General features: G+C 41.4%; 1 protein-coding gene across 2 annotated transcripts in view; it reads left to right on the forward strand.

Annotated features, from left to right (window-relative positions):
- plcd3b (phospholipase C, delta 3b) overlaps positions 1 to 19,635 on the forward strand; it is a 76,112-nt gene extending 56,477 nt beyond the window's left edge. For both annotated transcript variants that reach the window (XM_051914344.1, XM_051914346.1), the window contains 3 exons: positions 2,619 to 2,754; positions 17,831 to 17,980; positions 18,064 to 19,635. In XM_051914344.1, coding sequence (XP_051770304.1) covers positions 2,619 to 2,754; positions 17,831 to 17,980; positions 18,064 to 18,191 — 414 coding nt within the window. In that variant the 3' untranslated portion in view covers positions 18,192 to 19,635. The remainder of the gene's footprint in view (positions 1 to 2,618; positions 2,755 to 17,830; positions 17,981 to 18,063) is intronic.
- The last annotated feature ends 8,021 nt before the right edge of the window (positions 19,636 to 27,656 follow it).

Below are 27,656 nucleotides of genomic sequence, written 5' to 3' on the forward strand. Positions count from 1 at the left end.
AGGTCTTCTTAAGAGGCTGGATCCAAACTGAAACTGATGTACTCGGATGATGCTTCATGAATTTGATTGTCATCTGTGTTAGGCAATCAGCTGTTATCCTGCCTGAGCCATTTCGCGCCTGTGAGTTTGTGTTTTCACGCATCCCATTGTACTTTGCAGTTATGTGTAAGCTAGCAGCAGTCTAAACAAAATTATATTAAAAATTAAAAAAAAAAAAAAAAAAAAAAAAAAAAAACTCATATGACCCGGTAGAGAACTACTCCACCAGCCCGCACAGGACAACAGATGAAGCTTAACATTACCTCGGGATCTAGTTCAGACGAGGCGACGCAACAACCACATTGGATCTAGATTCCGAACGATTAGTTATTTCGCAGTCTTCAGATAACAACAATCAGTTGCTGGTCCTTTACTGTAGTGCCACCAATCAACTCAGCCGCCCATTCCGCGACGGGATTATGGCCCAGTGGATGTAGGGTTTATTATTAAAAACTGGATATAAAAACTGCCTTATGTGCGATTTAAATTTTTGTTAAACGTTTATTTGAGTGTTGATTATTAAATAAATTTGCTTAACTAATTGATTAAATAAGTTCTATTTTCATTTTTCCGAAAAATTTTAATTAAGGTGTTTAGGTAAAAATAATAAAATTGATTAAAAAAAAAAAAAAAAAGTCTAAGATGAATGAAAAAAAAAAAAAACACTGAACAGAATTAGCCTAATCTTAATATTGAGCAGCCACGGCTCGCCTGTAAGGGCAAAAATATTCATCCAAATATATAGACCTCAACACTGAATTAATAATAAATTATAAATGTGTTAGCATACTGCAACAAATATTTTTTGGATTTTTTAGACTATTTTAAGTCGTAAAGTGAGCAGGATATATTAAAATGTAGCGCATGGATTCATGTATTCTAGTGCGGGTCTCTGAGCTTTCCCCAGCTCTACACCGCCCTACAAATTTCCAATGTAAATCTGTGGTGAAAAATGAAACTGCAGCGCATTCTCATAGAGAGCCATTGGGGCAGATTTCTGACTGCCCCGCTTATTTTCACGTTACCTCATGTAACCTCAGACCAAGACGATATCAGTCCTAAGCCTATGTGTCTGCATCAGGTTAGTAGTAACTAGTTAGCATATCTGTTCTTATGTGGAGTAGCGTTTCAGATTAATGAAGGTATAAATTATTTTATTTAAACGTGTTCATGTAAATAGCCTTTATATACAGTAGTTCTGTTGTGTTTGTTTTATGTTTGTTCTGAGAAAAGACATGATTTTGTTTTCCTCACTGGAACTTCTAACTTGTAATATTCTAAAACAACATTCGGACGCAATAAATACTACATTAAGGCAATTCTAAGATGGCATTCTAATCATCGATAGAGCGCCACCCTCAGGCTGAATAACGCAAGGACAGGACATTAGAATTCTGCCAAAAGTGTGTCTGATGTGTTGTGCGATTAGGATATAAAGCTTACAATATGTTACAATAAGACCCAGAATCTGCCCTACCTAAATTTATGGTCAGGAGCTGCTACTGATATTAAGTCCGTTAGTTTGCACTTGGCTGTAAGAAATATGTAGACTATAGGACCCTACGAGAAAGTGCACGCTCACTTTTGCCTAGGCCCGGCCAAAAATAAAATTCTGATTACGCCACTGGTTTGGCCCATCGGTGGAAAAGCGGCTAAAAAGTTTGCTAAGGGTACATTTACACGACAACGATATGCTTAAAACTTAAATGTTTTTCCTTTGAGTTTTCTGCGTACAGACGACACCATTGTCAAAATGATCCCCATTCATACGAATCTGTGAAAACGACTAAAAACGCTGTATTCTGCTGGCAGGCCATTAGATGGCGATGAAACACTATAGACTGAACATGTAATATGCATGTGCATGACGTAATCGTTTTCACAGATTCGTGTTTTTGTTGTTTACACAGAGACCGTTTTCAAAAATGTGCACTTTGAAACCCTTTTTTAAAAGTTTGCATTTTTAGGCCACCAAAACGCTGTTGTAGTGTAAATGAACAGCCAAAACGCATAAAAAGTTTTCCATTTTCATTTGAAAATGGTGTCGTGTAAACAGTACCTAAAGCCTGGAACACACCAAGTTGGTCCTTGTCGGCTTTTTTTCGGCCATCGGTCAGTCGGGCCATCTGATCATTCTGATTGGCTGTTCAGCTACTGCCACCTGCTGGTACGGAAATGCATTTCTTCTTACGCAGGCGCAGAACGGACGTGCTACTTGGCTGTCAGGTGCCAAGCGTCGGTTTGGTGTGTCAGGGCAACTTTGGACCCAGACGCTACGTGAGTCAACCCCGCAGTCTGCTTTCGACACCACTAGTTCGTCGGCGTCGGCTTGGTGTGTTCTGGGCTTAAGAGTGTCAGGGGAAAAAATGCATCGGCTCACTGATCATGTTCAGTCAGTTTTGTTGGAAAACAACCTGATATTTAGTTAAATTACAGTAAAATGGTTGGCAAGCTCCATTGCCATACAGTGCTTCACACTCTTGTCTTGTAGGTGGCAGTACACTCTATAGTGGGTTTTAAATGTTCCTGGTTTTCCTCTTCATTTTTTAAAACACAATCATATATTTGTCTTATTTCAGGTGATTTCAGCTCAGCAGCTGCCTAAACCTGACAAAGAGAAGCTCAGCTCCATCGTGGACCCTCTTGTATGGGTGCAGACTTATGGGGTTCCAATAGACAACAACACAAAGAAGACGCACCGCATTGACAATAATGGTACTTAAGATTTTTTTTTTTACATTTATTAATTATATACCAATGGGCCAAAACCTTATGACCACCTGCCTAATATGCTGTTGGTGCTGCCAAAAGAGCGCCGACCCACCAAGGCATAGACTACAAGACCCCTGGCCCTGAAGGTGTCCTGTGGTATCTGGCACCAAGACATTAACAGCAGATCCTTCAGGTCCTTTAGGTTGCGAGGTGGAGCCACTGTGGATCGAACTTGTTGGTCCAGTACATCCCACAGTTGCTCAATTGGATTGAGATCTGGCGAATTTAGTGGCCAGGGCAACACTTTAAACTCTTCATCATGTTCCTCAAACTATTCCTGAAAAATTTGTGCAGTGTGGCAGGATGCATTATCCTGCTGAAAGAGGCCATTTCCGCCAGGGAACACCATTGTCATAAAGGGGTGTACCTGGTCTGCAACAATGTTTACGTAGTTGGCACGTGTCAAATTTACGTCCACAAAAACCGGACCCAAGGTTTCTCAGCATAACATTGCCCAGAGCAGCGCACTCCCTCCACCGGCTTGTCGTCGTCCCACAGTGCATCCTGGTGCCATCACTTCCCCAGTTAAACAGCACAGAAATTCATGTGATGTAAAAGAAAATGGGACTCATCGGACCAGACAACTTTCTTCCACTGCTCCAAGGTCTGACGCTCAAGTGCTCATTCTAGTTGGTTTCGCCGGTGGACAGGGGTCATCATAGGCACTCTGATTGGTCTGCGTCTATACAGCAGACTGTGATGCACTGTGTGTTGTGACCATAAAAATGTTGTGACTGTAAAAAAAATATGGACGTAGTGTCCATGACGTCACCAGTAGATTTCTGAAGAGCATTTTTTAAGCAAAAATGCGTCATCGCGCGTCACTTCCGGATAACTGAAAATGGGCAAAGAGGCGGGACGTGGTTGGAACTGAGGTGCCTGGTTGCTGAAACCACGCCCGCCTAGCACGACATGATCACGTTATCAGGCTAAGGAGCTATCTATCTATCTTAGATACTATCTAAAATATTAATAAATGTAAACAAGTTATATCATTAGAAAGTTCTAAAGGTTTACTGTCAATCTACGGTGACTGTTTTACGATATAGATGCTCCAGCACCAGTAATATTGTAATTTGTGTCAGTGTGCAAATGACAACACGCAAAATCAAAACGGGACTCCATACCTTTATAATGAAATAGCGATCGTGAGATGAATCCAGTCCGTCGCACTTGGGTTAAATGTCCATGAGTGTCCATTGAAAAACAAACAACAAAAGCGTTAAATCCATGAAATATTGATATATTGTCCATTGTTTGCATCACATTTCTTCTGAATGATCTGCTCTCCATCATCGTTCTTCAAGAAATTATGCAATCTGAGCAGCGTTTATGTTGTAAACCTGTATATGATCATATACATTGGACTCTCACAAACAAATGAGCCTGCGTCCAAAGTATAACTTATAATAAAATAAATAATAAAATAATGCAGCAGTTTTAGATATAATATCCAAGCAGTGCTGTCGGATTTTATGGTGTCTTGAGAGGCATATTCTCCAGTTATTGTCACTGTAGTAACTCTGGCGGACAAAACTTTTAGGCAATGCCAAGACGATCCAACAGCGTGTGTTCTGTTTATCTTCCGCATGTGTGCACATCTACACAGACGCACATCTATCTTGACTATAAGCAGAGCAAGCCATATTATTTGATAATTGTATGAAATAATCCCGAAAAAAAGCACGAACACAGCAGAGATGCCAAGTTCAGTGGCTGGTATTAGCTGAGGTAACGTGAGGGCTCACAGACAGCAGCGCAATCCATCTGTCACTCAAGTGGCCAAGCCCTTAATTATGCAGAACTTTAAAGGCCTTTGCACACTGAGTCCGAAATTCACGTCCGAAATTTTCTCACGTTAAAAAATAAATATGACCTTACGTTGTGTCATTCACGTTTACACACTGCCTCCGAAAGTTTCGGATTTTGGAAAAAATTCGGATCAGGTTCGATTTTCTGCATTTTTCGCATCCGTGGCACGCATTTTGAGAGACGTTTTGACAATTCAGAGCCACCGTACAAGCGAACGGCAAAATCCCCAATGTCATCTGACAATTTGATCCACGTCGTCTACAGCACAAAGCAGTAGCACTGTATGACAAACAAAGTGCGGAATACAAAGAGACAGATTATAAAGACAGATTGTGCCAGTAGCAAAGCATCAAACTGAGCCACTGACATCCTGAAGTAAACTTTGAAACGCTTGGGATAATCACGCAGCTCCTTGATGAGGTGAACTCTCCTTTTTCTCTATGCAATCTCGGGATTAGATGATTAGAGGAATATTTCCTCTTTTTATTTTCTCTTTTAAAGAAGAGAGGACAACTAAATCGTGCTCACTGCTTGAAGACTCATTTTGTATTGTTTTGCGAATTTTTTTGCAACGGATTCATTAATACGCATTGGACTCAGTGTGCAAGGTCTCTGTGCGTGACGAATTTTTACGATCACGAATACGAAAAAACGCATTTGAAAATTTCGCACTCAGTGTGCAAAGGCCTTAAGGCTTAATATAATTAAAACGGATGAGTTATAAAACAATTCACCCCCCTCAGAGTTGTCATGAAGGGCAAAATTAGCTGTATAGACCAAAACCACAATTTGTACCAGCCTGTAAACATGTTTCTTTCTGCTGTAAAGTTGGGCATTTTAACATGGGACTCAATGAGATTCTGCTCTCGTTTGGAGCCTGTCCCTAGCGGCCAGTCGATGAATTGCAGTTTAAGTCACTTCCGTATTGGCTTCAAGAGAAACTGGGGGAGGTGACAGTTTCAGAGACACTCTGACCCAGTCACCTTGCTATAACAATTTGGCAAGTTTTTCACAGAACAGAAAAATGTGTTATTAACCACCCAGCCAAATTTGAATGATTAAAAAATGCCAAGTAAATGAAATAAGTTATGAAAATCTTGAAAAAATAAGCAGTATTCTCTGCTTTCAAACGCTGGGGGAGTGTCCGCTGTCGCCGCTAAAACCACAGCCACTTGTGAGAAAGATGCCAAACATACTGATGCATATAAATAAAATATAAATAAAAGAATCACGTTAGAGGGTTGCAAAATTTAGTAGAGTTACTGTGGACTACCTACAAATTATAACATAAGCACACAAGGCAACTTTCACGCATTGGTGGGCGCGTACTGCCAACTGTGGCACCAGATGTCAGCACTGCGAGACGGGAGGATGAAGGCTGGGATGGGAGATAGTCGGTCCAGCCCCATATCATCGATTGTTGGCGGGACGGGAGGATGAAGGCCGAGGCAAGTGATAGTCGGTTCAGCCCCATTCACCAATAAGAGGGGATTATCAGTGAATCCCAGTTGTCTCTAACCAAGGTTTGTAAAACTGTACAGTGTAAAATTATCACTGCACAGAGGTGGGTGTTGGTGGTGATTGTCAGCTCTCCATCAAGATGGCTCTTCACAAAATTAATCCACCTCTTTTTCATATCATTGTTTTAGGAAATTTAAATAAGGAGACCGAGCTGTTTTTTATATTATAACAACCAGGCATTTGCGTGACGAAGGCATAGCTAGCTAGCAAAATGTAGGCTGTAGTAACTAACGGTAATGATGGTATCTCGCGATTGAGTGGACGAGCCACTGCTAATATGCTGTACTTATTATAGTGTTTGGGGGCGAGCCACTGCTAATATGCTGTACTTATTATAGTGTTTGGGGGCGGAGCCATGCTCGGTGGCTCCAGTGTGTCATCGAGCCACCATTTTAGCCTCACCCAAAAAATCATGAACACAGAATTGGTGAAAAACTGTTTTAACTCCACAATTCAGTACTACATAGTCTTTGTAATGTGTTTCAGCAATATATTTGTAACATTTATAATGTGTTTAGAAACAATTCTCAGAATTGACTTTACATGGATTTTAATCACCACAGCTGTTCATTATTATGTTCATCATCACTGTGTATTTAAGTTTGTTCTCTGTCCAGTTGTCGGTTCTCGTTTACGCATATGCTAAGTTTGGTTACATTTGTCTTCTGTCAATCAAACCTGTTATTCTGACTCGTCTTCGTCATGTTCCTGTATACACCATGCTATGCCAAAGCGTGACAGAAGAACGACCATGTAATGGATTATACAGTGATGTTCACTACTTTAGCCCGGAAAGGACTTTCTATTTTGGATTGTTCTGTTCATTTTTGCGCACTCGCCCAGCGGACTGCCTTGGATGATGGGACCCTAAAATCTTTATTTCGGTTTGGGGCAGATTTCAACCAACTATTCCACTTGCCAGACATTATGGAAGGGACATGGAGGGAGGCCATCCTTCGATGTCTGGAGAGTGTGTACCCCCAATCCACACCAGGGACCTTGTTTATAAAATGTTGCACAGAAACCGTCCTAAATTTGATCTTGCAATTATTTCTCAAATGTGAGTACGTGGGATTCCTAGAATGAAAGTACACACAGAAAACGTGTGTAAGCCTCTCTTTCAGATGTGAAATCTATAAATCGCAAATGATCGTGAACGTGCACGCAGGTGAAAGGTTTCAGTTCTTCGCATTGTAAACAACGCCTAATTCATGTAATTTACATATAAAAGATCACCAGTCATCATCCAAATCCTTTAATTTAGATTGGCGAGCTGCAAGAATAGCGTAGATTTCCAAAAACCTGCAGTACTTTGACAAGGAATAGTGTGTACATCTATTTAGACCCTGACATGGCGCTAAGCGCTTTTCCACATCAAAGACCCTTAAATATGAGCGTTGCTCTGAGATCAAATCTGTGTGGACGCGCGCTTTATAAATAAGGCCCTTGCATCATCAACCCCAGAACCCAGCCAGCCATCACCCACTCAAACGGATTACAAACCAGAGCCCACCGCAGACAGGGAGCCTACACCCACCACGGACCCTGAGCCAGTGCCTCTGCCCACTAGAGAGCCTGAGCCTGCAGCCACATCCACCCCGAAGCCTGAGCCCCAACATAAGTCTGACCAGGTGTGTGAGCCGGCAACATCCGTGATAGAGGAAGTTTTGGTGGAGCTGGACACTGAAGACTTGCTGATAGATTGGGAAGCAGAGACTGTGCAACCCACCCTACCCTGCCCTGCATCTCCTGTGTTGTCTTCATCACCGCAGGTCCTGCCCAGCAAAATACTTGTATCGTCTTCCTGTATTGATGTTTTGTCATCACAGACCCCACCCAGCCTCCCTCTCCCACATCCTCTTCCTCATCCAGCCAGTCTGTCAACCCTGCCTTCACTTGTTCCCGTCAGCCACTCACCTTCTCCTCCATCACGATACAATGTGGATCAGCCTCGGGCTTACGGTCACCAGCTTTGTCCAAGCCAGTGGATCCCTCGGCTCTTGCCTCTAGCCGCTGTTCCCTTCACTCCACCTCGGTCCATCAACCTGTCGATTCCGCCTTGGCTCCTCCCTCCCTCAACTCCACCAGAGGCCGTCATCCTTATGGCCCCACTGGGCTCTCTCCACCCCTTCGGCTCCTGTGGTCTCTGCCTTCCCACTGACTACACCTTGGTCCTCAGTCTCACCAGCTCCGCCTCAGTCCTCGGGCACTCTGGTTCCACCTCGAACGCTTGTCACTGTGGCTCCACCTCGGCCTCCAAGAGCGTTGGAGTCGGCTGTACCCGTCTGCGCCATGGGCTGCACTGACTACGGCTTCATCTCCGTTTGTCATCACCCGGATGTTGTCAGCCAAAACTCCATCATGACTCCTTCATCCATTCGCCCTGGGGTGTTCTGTCACCATTATGCTTAGATTTGGTTTTGTTTTCATTCAGTCTGTCCAGTCACTTGTCTTCCTGTTTCTTATGTTCTAGTTTTCCCGCCAGTCATCAGTCATTCATGGACATTCATTAACCACCACAGCTGTTCATTATTATGTTTATCATCACTGTGTATTTAAAGGGTTAGTTCACCCAAAAATGACATTTCTGTCATTAGCTACCCACCCTCATGTCGTTCCACACCCGTAAGACCTTCGTTCATCTTCGGAACACAAATTAAGATATTATGATGAAATCTGAGAGATTTTTTATACTCCATTGAAAGCAACGAAATTACCACATTCAGTGTCCAGAAAACTTGTAAAAAAAAAGACTGCAGTGGTTCAACCTTAATGTTATAAGCGACAAGATTACTTTTTGTGAGCAAAAACAAAACAAAAAATATAGCTGCAAGCAGCGATGACAGGCCCAAGCCCGGTGGCACCGCCAACCTGGTGGCTTCAGGGCAACTGTGCATGGCGGGCAATAGGCATTTAAAATAGGTAAACATAAAAGGACCATGTCAAAGTCATTTGAATACACCACATTTAGGTGCAGCATTTGGTGCTCATATGATCACAAACCACAATAGTCACATCCATGAGATCGTTTAAATTTAGATGAATTTCATGTCATAGAATATCATAGGTCAATTTAAAATGAGTGCAGAATATCATCCTAATCTGCTATGTCTGTGTTTTTCTCAGACAACCTCTATAAAAATTCCAGAACAAATTACATACTGTTATTTGCGCAAATTCAACAGTACTCTGAGAAATGTAATCCAGTCTTAAAGGGTAAATTCACCCAAAAATGAAAATAATATCATTTATTACTCACCCTCATGCAGCTCTACACCTGTACAACCTTTGTTCATCTTCAGAACACAAATTAAGATATTTTTAATGAAATCCGATGGCTCAGTGAGGTCTCTATTGAGAGCAAAGTCACTGTTTCCTCTCAAGATCCATAAAGGTACTAAAAAAATATATAAATCAGTTCATGTTAGTACAGTTGTTCTACCTTAATATTATAAAGCGACGAGAATACTTTTTGTGTGCCAAAAAACAAAATAATGACTTTTCAATAAAATCTAGTGATGGGCGATTTCAAAACACTGCATTGAAGCTTCACAAATCTTTTGTTTCAAATCAGTGGTTTGGAGGAAATCGCCCATCACTAGATTTTGTTGAAAAATCATTATTTTTTTTTATTTTTTTGGCACACAAAAAGTATTCTCGTCGCTTTATAATATTAAGGTTGAACTACTGTACATGAACTGTTTTAAATGTGTTTTTAATACTTTTATGGATCTTGAGAGGAGACGGTGACTTTGCTCTCAATAGAGGCCTCACTCAGCCATCAGATTTCATCAAAAATATCTTAATTTGTATTCCGAAGATGAACGAAGGTCTTGTAGGTGTAGAACAACATGAGGGTGAGTAATAAATGACATTATTTTCATTTTTGGGTGAACTAACCCTTTAATGCAAATGTCTGTGATTGCTGATGTATTATCCTAACACTTCTCTTCATGTGTTTTTTGACCTCCATGAGCTATCGTTTGTGCACCAATCTTATGCACCAAAAGCATGCTTTCATTTAATTTCAGTATGTGTGGTATACAATGAAAAAATACAATTATAAAAAATAATAAATAGAGCCAAATCACAGAACCTGCAAAGATGATTTTAATATCAGTCTCAGGTAATAGTAAGGTACATGTCTAGATTTTTCTGCTCACTTCTGCAAGTTTATTTTAAACAGCCACTTTTATAAAATCATGTGAAATTTACTTAAATAGGGGTTTTGAATAAATTTGAATTATATCAATAAATAATTAATTTAAAGACATATGCGTCGTACGTGATGTTCGCAAACACAGCACATGATTTTCTGTATGCCTATGTTTAAAAAACACACACTCTGCTCTGTAAAAAAAAACAGATGTTAGTCTTGTATGAATCAGTACATGAAATCACAGGTGTCGGCTGTCGGGTAATAATAATTGTAACTCAAATGACATTTAGAAAACTAGTCCTGTCCGAATAGTGATATAGTGCCATGGTTCAATTTCAAATGAGTGTGAAGTTATCAATTGCAGTTCAAAAGTGCATCAATAAATAGGTAATCAGTAATATGGTTAAAGACCACTAATCAAGATTGTAAAACACACACACATAAAGAGACCCACACACACACACAGAGAGAAAGAGTGAGTGTCACAGAGACGAACTCCATGATTCCCTCCTCTGGCCATCAGAGGGAGCCTTCGCCAGAATACTGACACACACATTCTCACACACGCACTACATTTCCCACAAGCCCCATACCTTGGCACTGATTGCCACACCCAGCTGCTGTGCATTACCTGGACTATTTAAGCCACACTCAACCTCGCTATCATTGTGAGGTCTTGTATTGCCACGGTGTACATTTCTGAGCGTTCTTTATTCTGACTGTCTGCCTGTTGTTGAACCTGTTTAATCCCCGTTAACGATTCTCTGCTGCCTGCCCTTGGACTATTTGCTGTTTACTGGACTTGTGATTCTTATCTGCCTGCCCTGAACTACTGTCTGTTGTAAGACTACGATTCTGCCTTTTCCCTGCCATTCCTGTTTGCCCCTGTTTGACCACTGCCTGTTTGACTACGAGATCTGTTAATAAAGCCTGCATATGGATCCCACTTTGTGTGACGACTCGTTACAGAAGACCTCGCCATCCCAAGATCCAGCAGCTTTCTCCCATCTGTGTGCTACGATGTCGGCTCAGGCCAGCCAACTTGCTGCCCACCAGAACCAGCTGAATCGTCTCACCTCTCTCACGGAGGAGCTGGTAAAAGCCTTGCAGAGTCTCCACACCACTGCTCCTGCGGCGCCGCCACCTTCTGCCGCGGCCGCCATTACACACGCGGCTGAGACGCCATCTCAGGGGAACCCCCGCCTGTCACTTCCCGAGAAATTCGACGGTGATCCAGCTAAATGTAAGGGATTTATACTGCAATGCTCTCTATCAATCAGCAACCCGCTCTATATACCACAGAGGCATGGAAGATTGCTTTTGTCTGCTCACTGTTTACTGGCAAAGCCCTGGAGTGGATTACGGTGGTGTGGAGAGAGGATAGATCAGCCTTTCCGTCATTTGAAGCTTTCTTGCGGAGTTTCAAAGAGGTTTTTGATCACCCCAGCGAGGGTAAAGGGGCAGGTGACCGTCTTTTGGAACTTACCCAGGGGAGGAAGACGACGGCGGAATATGCACTCACTTTTCGCACACTCACTGCACAACTGCACACTGTCACATGAGAAATGTCTGTCCTGCCCGTCCCAGTCCTGAGAAGCCGAGGCCGGTGAGTGCTATTAACCAGAGACCAGATGCAGATATGTGTGTTACAGTACCCATTACTCTCACAGTTAACCGGACGCATCACCGCTATCACCCAACCTCTCATGAGGACAGGCGTGCTTCACACAGAAACCATCCATTTCTTCATCCTACCCTCATCTACAACATTTATCATCCTGGGATTACCCTGGCTACGCAGTCATAACCCGCAAATCTCCTGGAGAGAAGCTCAAATCACACACTGGAGCGAAGCATGCCATCTCAGATGTTTGTCTCACCTATCTCCTCTCTCTGTCAGATCCGTCCAGACTGCTGAACTTCCTTCTCCTGTCACCAACCTACCCTTTGAGTACAGCGATCTGGCCATGGCTTTCAGCAAGGTGCATGCTTCACAACTCCCACCACACCGACCATATGACTGCGCTATCGATCTCATTCCAGACTCAACGCCACCCAAGGGCCGCATCTTTCCACTCTCTCAACCTGAGTCAGAGGCCATGAGGAAGTACATTGAGGAGGAACTGGCGAAGGGTTTCATCCGTCCTTCCACGTCCCCTGCTTCTGCTGGTTTCTTCTTCATGCACAAGAAGGATGGCGGTCTACGGCCCTGCATCGACTATCGAGGTCTGAATGATATAACCATCAAGTTTAGATACCCACTACCCCTGGTTCCCGCTGCACTAGAACAACTACGCACCGCCAAACACTTCACCAAACTCGATCTCCGCAGTGCTTACAACCTCATCCGCATACGAGAGGGAGATAAATGGAAGACCGCTTTCTCTACTGCTACTGGACACTATGAATATCTTGTTATGCCGTTCGGGCTAGCCAACAGTCCGTCTGTCTTCCAGGCTTTCATAAATGACGTCTTCAGGGACATGTTGAACAAGTTTGTAATAGTTTACATCGATGATATACTGATCTACTCTGACACCCTCGAAGAGCACATCCAGCAGGTCCGTGCTGTACTCCAACAACTCATCAAACACCAACTATACGCCAAAACTGAGAAGTGCGAGTTTCACCAGACTTCCACCTCCTACCTGGGGTATATCATCAGCCCTGAGGGGGTTGCTATGGATGAGAAGAAGGTAGCAACTGTCCTTGACTGGCCTCAACCTACCACACTCAAAGAACTACAGCGATTCCTGGGCTTCTCCAACTTCTACCGCCGCTTCATCAGAAACTTCAGCACAATAGCCAGCCCATTAACAAGCTTGGTCAAGAAGGGACATCACCGCCTCACCTGGACACCTTCAGCTGTCCAAGCATTCCAGATGCTGAAGGAACGCTTCACTACAGCCCCCGTATTACGTCATCCAGACCCTGACATCCCTTTCCTGGTAGAGGTGGACGCCTCCAATACTGGCCTCGGGGCCGTCCTCTCACAAAGACAAGGTAATCCTCCCAAGCTATATCCATGTGCTTACCATTCCTGTAAGCTCAATTCCGCTGAGAGGAATTATGACGTAGGAGATTGCGAATTGCTGGCCATGAAGGCCACATTCGAGGAGTGGCGCCACTGGCTGGAGGGAGCTACGCATCCTTTCGTTGTACTAACAGACCACAAGAAACTTGAATACCTCAGAACTGCCAAGAGACTCAACCCCAGGCAAGCTCGATGGTCACTCTTCTTCACCCGCTTCAACTTCATTGTAACCTACCACCCCGGCTCAAAAAACACAAAGGCCGACGCCCTCTCCAGGCAGCACGAGGGAGAACAAGTTGACAGTCAACCCGAAACCATAATCCCATCAACGCTTGTGGTCGCTCCCATCCAGTGGGATATTATTACAGAGCTGGAACAGGCCAACAACCAAGTCGAAGTTCCTCTCGAATGTCCACCAGAGAAAGTCTTCGTCCCTGAACCCTTCCGCCTCTGTGTCATGGAACAAGTCCATAGCCTACCTGCATCAGGGCACCCGGGTATCACAGCCACAGTCCAACTACTACAGAACCGGTTTTGGTGGCCAACCCTTATCAAGATACCACTCAATTCATCAAACAATGCAACACCTGCAACATGCACAAACCCTCACATCAAGTTCCTGCTGGCCTTCTACAACCGTTACCTCTGCCTCAACGTCCCTGGTCTCACATAGCCATAGACTTTGTCACCGACCTTCCACCTTCCAACAACTTCACAACCATACTGACCGTTATAGACCGTTTCTCCAAAGCCTGCCGCCTCATCCCTCTGTCCAAACTACCTACCGCAAACCGCCGAGCAACTGGGTCTTTCGGATCTACGGTCTTCCCGAAGATATATTCTCTGACCGGGACCCACAATTCACCTCTCGTCTCTGGACGTCCTTTGCCAAGTTTCTTAAAATCAACGTCAGCCTCACTTCCGGGTACCATCCACAGTCCAATGGCCAGATCAAACGCCTCAACCAGGAACTCACCTGCTTCCTGCGTTCCTATTGCAGCCAGCATCAGAACGACTGGGCCCGGTATCTGATGTGGGCAGAATACGCTCAGAACTCGATACGTAAGGAGGCTACAGGATTAACTCCCTTCCATTGTGTCCTTGGTTTCCAACCACCTCTCTTCCCCTGGCCAGGGGAGCCCACTGATGTACCAGCAGTCAACGACTGGATGAACAGGAGTGAGGCCACATGGAACCGAGCTCATACCCACCTCCAACGTTCTGTCCGCCGCTTCAGAGAACAAGCTGATCGTCATCGCCGTCCTGGTCCTGAATACCAGCCTGGTCAGTGGGTGTGGCTGTCAACCCGAGACTTACGTCTCAAACTCCCTTGCAAGAAACGTAGCCCAAGGTACTTAGGCCCATTTCAAATAACACGTCAAGTTACACCTGTCTCATTCCGTCTGGCATTACCTAACCATTTCCGTATCTCTCCCACCTTTCATGTATCACTGCTCAAGCCCGCTGATGGTCCCCGCGAGGAGGGAGAGGAGGTGTCTGGTGAACAGGGTCCCCTACCCATCATGGTGGAGGGCGAGGAGGCCTATCGGGTCCACGAACTACGGGACTCACGACGTTGAGGAAGGACGCTCCAGTATCTGGTCGATTGGGAGGGGTACGGTCCTGAGGAGCGCTCATGGGTCAACGCGGATGATATCCTAGACCCCAACCTAGTGGAAGAATTCCACCGTAACCACCCAGAGAAACCGGCCCCTCGACCACGTGGGAGACCTCGACGTCGGTTGCTTCCTCGCGTCAGGAGTCGCTCGCGGGGGGGGGGCTCTGTCACAGAGACGAACTCCGTGATTCCCTCCTCTGGTCATCAGAGGGAGCCTTCGCCGGAATACTGACACACACATTCTCACACACGCACTACATTTCCCACAACATTGTCACACCCAGCTGCTGTGCATTACCTGGACTATTTAAGCCACACTCAACCTCGCTATCATTGCGAGGTCTTGTATTGCCACGGTGTACATTTCTGAGCGTTCTTTATTCTGACTGTCTGCCTGTTGTTGAACCTGTTTAATTCCCGTTAACGATTCTCTGCTGCCTGCCCTTGGACTATTTGCTGTTTACTGGACTTGTGATTCTTATCTGCCTGCCCTGATCTACTGCCTGTTGTAAGACTACGATTCTGCCTTTTCCCTGCCATTCCTGTTTGACCACTGCCTGTTTGACTACAAGATCTGTTAATAAAGCCTGCATATGGATCCCACTTCATGTGACGACTCGTTACAGTGAGAGTGAGGGGGGAGTGGGGAGGGGGGAGGACAAAGAGAGAGAGAGTGTGTGTGTGTGTGTGAAAAATACACATTCAAACCAAAATATCTGACTTCCTGTTGGTCGGAGCTAATGACTGTAAATTAGAAAGTTGTCCGGCTTAATGAGAACAATATGTGTACCGAGTGTACCGACTGTAGGTTACTAACCCCCCACTTTTGTCAAATGGTGGCACTATAGAGGCCCTCCTCCCCACCCGTTTCTAATTCTTTGCCCATGTCTACTGGATGACAATTCTGACATGTGTGTCGAGTTTCATGCAATTTGAAGCATGGTAAGAGTCTCAAAAGCATCCAAAACAAATATTTAAATTTGATCTGTTGCTATGGCAACAGTGCTTGAAAAATATCAATATCTTTTCACAGGTCTACATTCACCATGTCTTAACATTATTCTAATAAAGTTTGAAGTAAATCAGGTAAAAATAAGAGGGTGATCTCAAAGCATTTTGAAAGTGACACACTTCCTGTTGCCGGTTGGTGGCGCTATAACTTTGACTCACAATAGTCACATCCATGTGATCGGACTCCTACAACGAACACACAGCTGAAGTTTCATAAAAATCAATCAATGTATGCAGATGTTATAACACATTTTCTGTTTCCCTTATCTTGCCATAAATTTGTTGCCTCGCAATGGCCAAACCGTTCGAGATATCAAAAATAATTTAGCATCCTCAGTGTCTTGACTTCATGCTGACTGAGTTTGGTGGTGATCGGATTATTAAGGAGGAATATATCAAATTCCAGAGCATGCGTTTTTCTAACAACCCATAATAGCTGACTTCTTGTTGAGCTTGTGTATTAATTAGAGCACGAAAGTTGTTAGGTCCGATGAGGTCTATGTGTATACCGAGTTTCATACTAATGCATGCAAGCGTGTTTGATATACGGACCAAGTTTTCGGACCCCATTCAAGGGGGCGCCATAGAGCCCCTGTGCCATGCTCAGGTCCCAACCTCTGTGGCATCCTAATGGCCGCAGATTCCAATGTGTGTGCCAATTTTCAAAAGTTTTTGAGCATGTTAAGGCCCCCAAAAAGCCCCGGATGGTGGAAAAAAAAATAATTCTCCTTAGAAAAACAATAGGGCCCTGCGCCTTAGTGTCTTAGGCCCTAATAACGACTTTATTCAACAAATTCATCTCTCCCCTGTCATTCTGCTACGCTCTTTACGTTGCAGCGCTTCCAGGTTCTACGTCCGAAACGAAACAAAAGTCGGTGGTCACGTGAACAGCATGACGAACAGCATGATGCTGACGCAGGACCCGGCCTGAACTGCGCCGACTGCGTAACAGACTGACAGGGAAGAGGAAGAATTGTTGAAAAAAAGTCATTATTTTTGTTTTGTTTTTGCACACAAAAAGTATTCTTGTTGCTTCATAACATTAAGGTTGAACCACTGTAGTCGCGTTGACTATTTTAACTGTTTTTACTACTTTTCTGGACCTTGAATGTGGTAATTTCGTTGCTTTCAATGGAGGATAAATGAACCTCTCGGATTTCATTAAAATATCTTAATTTGTGTTCCAAAGATGAACGAGGGTCTTACGGGTGAGTAATTAATGATAGAAATTTCATTTTTGGGTGAAGTTCTTCTCAGTTCTCTATTCAGTTGTCTGTTCTCTTTAACGCATGGTTACATTTAATAATAATAATAATAATAATAATTTGTTACATTTATATAGCGCTTTTCTGGGTATTCGAAGCGTTTTACATATGGAAGGGGGAATCTCCTCAACCACCACCAATGTGCAGCATCCACCTGGATGATGCGACGGCAGCCATATTTTCACCAGAATGCCTACCACACACCAGCTTATTGGTGGAGAGGAGACAAAGTGATGAAGCCAATCAGTATATATGGGGATGATTAGGAGGCCATGATGGACAGAGGCCAATGGGCAAATTTGGCCAGGATGTCGGGGTTACACCCCTACTCTTTTCGAAGGGCATCCTGGGATTTTTAATGACCACAGAGAATCAGGACGTCTCATCCAAAGGACATTTGTTTTCTGTTAATAAAGCCTGTTAATCTGACTCGCCTTCATCGTGTTCCTGTATAAACCACGCTATGCCAAAGCAAGACATTACTCAGACCTTAATATGTGGCCTTGTTAGGAGATGATCAATGATATTCGCTTCAAATTTGACTGGTCATAATGTTTTGGCTCAGTGTATGTGATTAAAAAATGTTTTACCCTCCTCAGGCTTTAACCCCAGATGGGACTGCACCTTTAAGTTCCAGCTTCATGTGCCAGAACTGGTATTAGTACGTTTTATGGTTGAGGACCATGACTACGCCACCAGAAATGATTTTCTGGGCCAGTTTACACTTCCTTTCACAAGCATGCGGACAGGTATGACTTTTATTGATTCTTTACTGAACACAAACTGCTCTATTTTGACTGCACAAACTCATTCTGTAACATCTGTGCTGCAGGTTACAGACATGTGCATCTGCTGAAAGGAGACGGCTCTTACATGTCTCCCTCCAGTCTCTTCATCCATGTTGAAATCACACCTGGCTACAGCAGCCCTACCAGACAAGCAGGCACACATAGTACCTGAGAATAAAGTGTGCAGTTAAAGCTTCTGAAGTCCCCTTATCTTGGAATTTGCACCATCTTTGTGATCCAAAATTGCCACCACTTTGTGAGAGTTATATGTTATTAAAAAATGATGCAGAAGCAATTTCACACTGTAAAAAAGGAGTATATTTGTCTTGTTTACCAGTAAAAATAACTATTTTTTATCTACAGAGAAACAAAATAGGGGAAAAAAAAGATACTTTGCTATTTTAAATTTGATTCTATAAAATACTGAGAAGCGGTTTTATGTGTGCACACTTTGGGTGTGAGCACAAAATCTGTGGGAATGAGTAAAATTATGCGCAATACATGCATTCCCACGCCGAAATTCAAGACCTGTAACACAAACAATATTCATCTGGAGCAAATGAAACAAGTGCGTGAGGGGAGGTGGGTTTGTGTGTCAACTTGCTGTCGGAGAGAAGAGAAAGCGAGAAAGTGCAGCTGGTATCGTATTTATTCTGTGGAAAATTAGTATGGGAAGCGTTTCAGATATTTCAGTATTGATATGTATCGAAAAAGCTATATTTTTGACAATACTACTGTAGCAAATTAGCTCAAAAAGGAAATATGAATAATTATAACTCGTTATAATTAATTATAAATATTTGGATCAGTTAATCTAATTAACTTGATGTAGCTGAATTAATATTACAATCAATTAAACTGTTAGTTTGACAAACACTCAGTATTGATAAAAGAGGATATTTTACTTGGCCACAGAAAAGTAACTCTCAAAGGGGTTCACAACTTATACAAAACTGCTATTTAGTTAGTTAATTGTATGATACTTGCATTGCCTTAGCTGTAGAACGAGCGTCCGGATATGCTGTCTCAGAAGAATGTCTTGATGGTTTGGTCCAGTGGTGCAAGTTGCAATCGATTTTTTCAGTGTTGAATAAATAAATTAGTGATGTTAGTCTAACTCTGTTACTGTTGAGAAAGTTACAATAGCCGTATCTTGAGGCCTGTTGGCGTGGCTGCACCGGCTCTGGGGCCTGGTGAAGTACATGAACAGCATTACATTATCTAGTGGTTTTGTCATAAAGCATGCATAAAACGGTATACAGTACAAAAGACACTATACAAGACAGTAATGATCCTACACGTTGGCCAGGTTTCACAGACAAGGCTTAGATTAAACCAAGAGTAGGCCTTAGTCCATTTAGGGCATTTAAGTAGCTTTTATAAACGTGCCTTAGAAAAAAAACATTACTGACGTGCATCTTGAGACAAAACAATGGCACTGACATATTTTAAGATATGTCAGTGCAAGTTGCTTTCAGTTAAGATAGCTCAAACATGCATTTTAATCTGGGACTAGGCTTAAACCTTGTCTGTGAAACCGGCCAACAATGTCCTAAAGATATGCATGTTCATTTATAGAACAGTTTGTCTATAAATTAATGAAGAAAAATCTGTTTTATGGGCTTTATGTGTCTTTCCTATGGGGAAATGGAGTGAGAGTTACTCTTCACATTCCTTTTGGTCATAAATGGCTTTCATGTCTGGGTGTTACTTGCTCTTTCAGGGTATGGTTCACGGAACTCACAGAGTGGGTTTGCTGGATTATTAATTAAATTTTATGAATACTTGTGTGTCTGATTGGTCCAGACACTACACTACATTGCACTTAGTCTATTATTTTAGATGCCTTTTTAAGACTATAATTGAGAAATAAATGTATTATATATAAAATTCAACCCACCAAAATTGCTAGCAGGAGTGAGTGCATTACATTCCATATATACATATATATATATATATATATATATATATATATATATATATACACACACACACACACACACACACACACTATATGTATATATACTGTATTTTAGTATATAGTATATATATATTTATATAGAGATTTTTTAATGTTTTCAAAAGAAGTCTCTTTTGCTCACCAAGGCTTCATTTATTTGATCCAATAAACAGTAATATTGTGAAATTTTTTTTAAATTTAAAACTGTTTTCTATTTTAATATATTTAAAAATGCAGTTTATTTCTGTGTTGGCAAAGCTGAATTTTCAGCATCATTACTCCAGTCTTCAGTGTCACATGATCCCTCAGATATTCTAATATGCCGATTTGCTGCTCAAGAAACATTTATTATTATTATCAATGTTGAAAACAGTTGTGTAAAATTTTTTTTCAGGATCATTTGATGAATAGAAAGTTCAAAAGAACAACATTTATCTGAAATATAAAGCTTTTGCAACATTATAAATGTCTATACTGTCACTTTTTATTAATTTAATGCATCCTTGCTGAATAAAAGTATTAATTTCTTTAATTTATTTCCAAAAAAACTGACCCCAAAGTTTTGAACAGTAGTGATAATGTTAAAAAAGATTTTTATTTCAGATAAATGCTCTTATGTTCTTATGTCTTATGTTCTTATATTACTGTTTTTGCTGTATTTTGGATCAAAGAAATGAAGCCTTAGTGAGCAGAAGAGACTTCTTTTAAAAACATTAAAAAAATCTTACCATTCAAAAACCTTTGACCAGAATTAGGGCTGTCGATTTAACGGGTTAATTTCATGCATTAGTGATGAAAAAATAATGTGATTAAAATTATTTAACGCAATTAACACTCCTGCCCTGCTCCAGACCTACGTAGGTCTTCTTACATTTCATACAGTTGATTGGAGATGAACATAAAGCAGGGCAACAGCTCACTGCATGATTGTGCCTAGAATGCAGTTAGACTGCCCCTAAAATTCAAGATATTGGGGCAAAAATGCCACTGTATGAATTTTGGTTTCATATTTATAACATATGATATAGATACCCTGCTGAAAAATCCAGCACTGCTGGTCACCAGCATAAGGTATGTTTTGTTTTGCTGGTGAATCAGCATAATGTATATTTTGCATGCTGGGACCAGCTTGGGATGCTGGTGTGCTGGTGGACCAGCATACAGTCAAACAAAAATTAGTCAGACATTTTTTATATTTTTGATATATTTTTACTAGTGGGTGCAGGACACTAAAGTTCGTTTATGTAAGTAAGTAAACTGTGACATATTATACCCAAAAATTCTTCATACAGTGGACTACCAGTAAAATTGATAAAAATTTGGAACCAAAAATTATTCAGACACTTTGACCTGACCATGTTTAAGTGTTATCTGACATAATTAAGATTGTTTTTTTCTGACAGTTTAACAATTACTGTCATATTTTATTACCATTTTTTAAACTATAGTAAATAAACTGTATTAATGAATGAAATGTTCAAGGTGTCTGAATAAATTTTGGCTTGACTGTATGTTGTCTTTTGGGTGCTGGTATGAACCCAGCAAGACCACAACAAAACTTGTGTATGTGTTACATATCATGTTTCTTAATGTGTGCTCATATATGAGTAACTATCTTACTATAGTAAGATTGAGCATTAGAGATGACACCTGCAGTTAACAAGCAAAATCACTGAAGATAAGAGGAACAACAAGAACAGAAAAAAGAGAAGAGAACACAACATCTACAACTGACTTACAGCCACACAGCCTTAGATGAAATCAACTGCAAATAAAATTATCAATATCTCACCAAAGAATGATTAAACATCTCCAAAAACAGCATTACCATATTCACTTATTACAAACCAGTTTGGTTTTACTTCTTTCATATGGTACATGTACAAAGGTTGTTGAAGTCTGTTTGATGTCACCATCATGGTGATTAGTGTAATTCAATCAATCATATGTTTTAGCTTTATATTGTTTTTCCTTTACATCATTAATGTGTTAAATATAGAAATGTGCAAGCAAAAACAATGCTTGTCCCCAAAACACTGCTTGCATATAGACAGCTGGCCTACTCACACTGAACCTTGCAAGACCATGCAGCTGAACCAGCTTCACCAGCTCAGTTTTGCTTGAGAATAGCATGAATATGCTGGTCCACCAGCTAGACCAGCACTATACCAGCATAAACCAGCCTGAACCAACACTATACCAGCACCAACCAGCCTGGAATCCATGCTGGTTTGTGCTCAATTTTTTAGCAGGGTAACAAATATCACAGGAGCAATGACTACAATATCACATGAGTGATGTTTTTGTTGAATTGAATTGAATTGAAATTTATTTGATAAGTTTATAAACTCTACAAAATAACAAGTATCCCCTACACTTCAAAAAAACGTTGAGGATAAAAACACAATAAAGCCACTGGCTTATTTCCATTGTGGCCCTTGATGTTAATATAAAGGGTAGAGGCTATGTACAGAAGTGACAGAGAAACAGTATCTCCTAATCAAATACTAATTTTAAAAAATAGTAAAGATAATTCACAGTTTAAAGGAATACAATCACTATTGACAATGAACACACCACAAAGCAAGCTAACATCACCAAACAGCAGTGTTGGGCAAGTTACTTAAAAAAGGTAATTAGTTATAGTTACTAGTTACTTCTCACAAATAGTAACTGAGTTAGTAATTGAGTTACATCATTATAAAAGTAACTAATTACAAGGGAATGTAACTATTGCGTTACTTTAAAAAAAAAAATCAAATATGTCAAATAACTTGGATGTCCCCAATATTAAATATAAGTCTAAAAATAAATTATGCTTGATCCAACTCGTGACTCATGATCCGCTCTTGCTCACGACATGAAATTTATCTGTACTGTACTATACATGTTGGTAGCCATTAAAGAAAACGTAGTTTCATATTTATGTTTAAATTGGCCTATGTTATGCTTTAAATTAATCTATTTAATTAAGAAACGTGAACAGCATGAGTAAGACAGAATTCATCATAAGACGCGCAATATATCGGGAGACATGAAGTGGGTCAGACATGATTTTGACCACGTCATTAAGTTTTGTTTTGTAGAAAGCCTTTCTTTAAAGTGAATTTTGTTTTGTAAAAATTGTATCGTAATTTTAATGTTTCATCAATCAATTGCCTAGATTTAATAAATAAGTAGCAAATATAGCAGATAAGATGATCATGACATGGAGGCGCCGGCGCCATCACTTGCACGTGAACTGGAGTGCGTCTTATAGCTAAATGAACCGAAACTCAGTGGCTGCTTGCCTCACAGACATGAGCAATGCATCTATAGAAAGATTGAAACGTCTACTTTTAACCGAAATAATTCAAAACGAAAAGAAATAGGCTACTCTCTGACTATGTAATCGGAATGAAATGTGCATTCTCTCTCGCGTCCACATGCGAAGATGAGAGTCAGCAATGTGAACTTCATCTTTGCAGCCGACACTGATTCAGAAAACATTATTGTAACAAGGTTCAATGTTTAGGAAGGAAGAGGACAGGGTCGGCTTGACTACTGACTGCTTTTATTCAATATTTTCACAAAAGAAAAAAGGTGTGCAGACAGGCACAAAACGGTCACAAATAAATCACAAATTCTCTCCAACAAAAATCAGGATAAGTCCAGCGTGGGCAGCAGTCAGTAGTCCTCCTCTCTCTCCCCCACTCCTGTTTCTCCTGGCGTTACATACTCTCTCCACACCAATTACTGAAACAAGAGACAGGTGTTCGTCATTTGCATTTAACCCACTCACTCACCGTTCGTCTCCTGACTCTCTCTCCCGCTGCCAACTCCGCTGAACCACGCCCCCCTCGCCACAATTATTTTATTAATAAACAATTAAACAATTTATTAATAAACAAATAAACAATCACAACCTTTCCATTCAACTTGGGTCGTCAACCATAACTCCTTCCAGGACGGCCAGGAACCTTGGAGTGGTGATGGATGATTGTTTAAGCTTCACAGATCATATTGCTACAATGGCCCTGTCCTGCAGATTTGCCCTGTGCAACATTAGGAAGATCAGACCCTTCCTATCGGAGCATTCCACACAAATTCTTGTCCAAGCTCTTGTTCTATCCAGACCGGACTATTGTAATGCTCTCTTGCCAGGCCTTCCAGCATGCACTGTCAAGCCTCTACAACTAATCCAGAATGCTGCAGCAAGACTGGTCTTTAACGAACCGAAGAGAGCGCATGTCACTCCTCTCTTCATCAGTTTGCTTTGGCTGCCAGTAGCTGCTCGCATCCAATTCAAGGCTCTAATGTTTGCCTACAGAACATCCACTGGCTCTGCAGCTCTATACCTAAACTCACTACTTCAGACTTACGCGCCTTCCAGAAGCTTGTGTTTTGCAAGTGAACGGCGCCTTGTGGTGCCATCCCAAAGGGGCACAAAATCACTCTCACGGACCTTCTCCTGGCCTGTTCCTGGTTGGTGGAATGACCTACCACGGTCTATCCGAGCAACTGAGTCTTTGGCCATTTTCAAAAACTGCTAAAGACATATCTTTTTCGTCAACACTTGACCCAGCAATATTAGCACTTTTTATTTTACTTTTCTTTTTTCGATTTTCTATTCTCTTTCTCCATCCATTTGTGTATATTAAAAAAAAAAAAAAAAAAAAAAAAACCCTTGCTACGAGCACTTTACTGATGAAACTGTGACTTGACACGGCACTTACATACCGTTGTACTCATGTTGATTTGATTGCTTCTACTGTTCTCATTTGTATGGAAGCCCGTTTCCGCCACAAGTGAGTAAAAAAAATATAATTCTGTAAGTCATAATAATGAGAAACTTTCTCATAATTATGACTTAGTATCTCATTATATTGAGAAACTTTCTCGTAATTATGACTTAGTTTCTCATAATAATGAGAAACTTCTACGCATGCGCAAAGCAGCGGAGCAGTGACACGCTAGCGACATCCGCTGGTCAAATGGCACGTTCTGCAAAAGTGTAATCTATAATATCATTAAATAAATAACATTATTGATAAATAATCAGTAGCCTGACGGGATATAGTCGTTTATTCATTTGTATTTTTGTGTATGAACAAGCAGAAACACAGAGTGGTGATCCATGGATTTCAAACAGATAGAGGAATAAGACAGCACACACCTACATATCCAAGTATAGATAGACTGCACTTTGTAGATTACTTTAACGAAAACAACTGTTTTGCATAACGTGCCATGTTTGCTGTTCTCGCATTTACGAGACTTTGACCAGCGGATGTCGCTAGCGTGCCACGCCCTTCTGCTCCGCTGCTCTGCGCATGCGTAGAAGTTTCTCATTATTATGAGAAAGTTTCTCGTTATTATGAGAAACTAAGTCATTATTATAAGAAAGTTCCTCATTATTATGAGATACTAAGTCATAATTATGAGAAAGTTTCTCGTTATTATGAGAAACTAAGTCATTATTACGAGAAAGTTTCTCATTATTATGAGAAACTAAGTCATTATTACGAGAAAGTTTCTCGTTATTATGAAAAACTAAGTCATTATTACGAGAAAGTTTCTCGATATAATGAGATACTAAGTCATAATTATGAGAAAGTTTCTCATTATTATTACTTACAGAATTATATTTTTTTACTCAATTGTGGCGGAAACGGGCTTCCATACATTTGTAAGTCGCTTTGGAGAAAAGCGTCTGCTAAATGACTAAATGTAAATGTAAATGTAAAATGTCTCCTTTTTTATTGTCACATTCATAATCATTACTTTTGCCGGTTCTTTATGACAAGCTGTATGCGTGCGCTTGAGTGCTATAGCCTATATTACATAAACGCTAATTTTTATGGTTTATTCTCTCCAGTATTTAAGAAATTAAATAAATGTGATTAGTCAACTAATGGCTTAAATGAACAACTACTAGTCGACTAGACAAAAAACTTATTTCATATATTTTCGGTCCAGCATGTCACAAAGGGTATTCTGGTTTGAGCTCGCGCTCCGCTCGCATGCTCTGACACACACACACACACACACACACACAGAGAGAAAGAGCATCGTACATTATTATCAGTTTAAAACTGTATTTGTGTTTGTGTACAACAAAACGCTTTGCAGGTCTATCATCTCTGGTCACACACCAATCATCATCAGTTAGCTTATGTGTCCCACCCCAACACACACACCAGAGAAAACCCTTTTCATGTATTATAGATGAGAGCGAGCCTATTCGGTTGCCAAGCTCAATAATAGTAACGCGGCATTTTATTGTCAGTAACAGTAACGGCGTTGTAACGTGGGAAAAAGTAATTCATTTGATTACTCGTTACTGAAAAAAGTAACGCCGTTAGTAACGCCGTTTATTTATAACGCCGTTATTCCCATCACTGCCAAACAGCCATCTTTTTACCGATCTTTTAAAACTCCCCAGATCTTTTACACCCTTTATTGATGCTGGTAATTTATTCCATGCAATAGCACTAGTGTATAAAACATATTTTTCCCCACCAGACTTTTAAATTTACATGGACAAATGTTAAAATTCCTACCCCTAGTACCATAGGAATGCTGTCGTCTCACCATCTAAAAGTAATTTTCTAAATAGATTGGATGCACATTATTAACAATTCTATGCGTCATACCCATTTTTAAAAAAAACACTCTTTTTTTCCAGTCAACAAACCCAACTCCTTAAAACTTTCACTATGCAAATGGATTAGAGAATTAACTTTTAAAATTATTCTAATTTGTTTTGAGCCTTTTGCAATTTATCTTTCATACCTTGGGAACAACTACTATACCAAAAGGAAATAGAATAATCAAAATGGGGTTGAATCAAGGCACCTGCGAACAATTTTAAGGAATAAATGTCCAATAAATCGGCTTGCCTGCTAAAAACCTAATACCACATATTTTTGTAAATACCTTTCTAGCCATAAAAATCACCTGTTAATTTATTATCTATCAAACAACCCAAATAATTTACTGCATTTTTGACTATTGCCATATCGTTAATCTTAATCAAAAAAGTATCATCCTTATTTAATTTCATTCTAGATGCAAAGAGAATGGCCTCAGTTTTACCTGCATGTAGGGAAAGTTTATTACCTAAAAACCATTGTTGACCGATGTCAACGTCTGTGAGATCAGCGCCGAAGTCCGCCCACCTTCCAGCTACTGCCGCTAATGCCATCCGGTCCTCAGTCCAGTGAGCAAGATGGCCGCCAGTCCAGAGTCCCTTCTCAAGATGGCCGCCAGTCCAGAGTCCCTTCTCAAGATGGCCGCCGCCACGCATGAGCCCTCAGTCAAGATGGCCGCCGCCACGCATGAGTCCTCAGTCAAGATGGCCGCCGCCACGCATGAGCCCTCAACCATAATGGTTCCCACGCCTGTGCCCCTTGGCCTGTTAGTGGAGTATGAAGGGATGTCCTGGAACCCCGAGTCAGCTCCAGACTCAGCTCCTGTCCCCGAATCAGCTCCAGAGCACGCTCCAGTCCACGAGCCCGCTCCAGGCTCCATTCCAGCCCACAGGCCTTTTCACTCCACTTCCCAGCATTCCTCCTGATCCACACCTGCACCCAGTCAGCTCATCTCATCATATGGATTCCCTGCACCTGCACATCCTCATCAGCACTTCCTTTAAAGACTCACTCCTCCTGCACTGGTCTTAGTTTAGTTGGTTGT

This window comes from Ctenopharyngodon idella, chromosome 12 (genome assembly GCF_019924925.1).
Source record: "Ctenopharyngodon idella isolate HZGC_01 chromosome 12, HZGC01, whole genome shotgun sequence".
Lineage (NCBI taxonomy): Eukaryota > Metazoa > Chordata > Actinopteri > Cypriniformes > Xenocyprididae > Ctenopharyngodon > Ctenopharyngodon idella.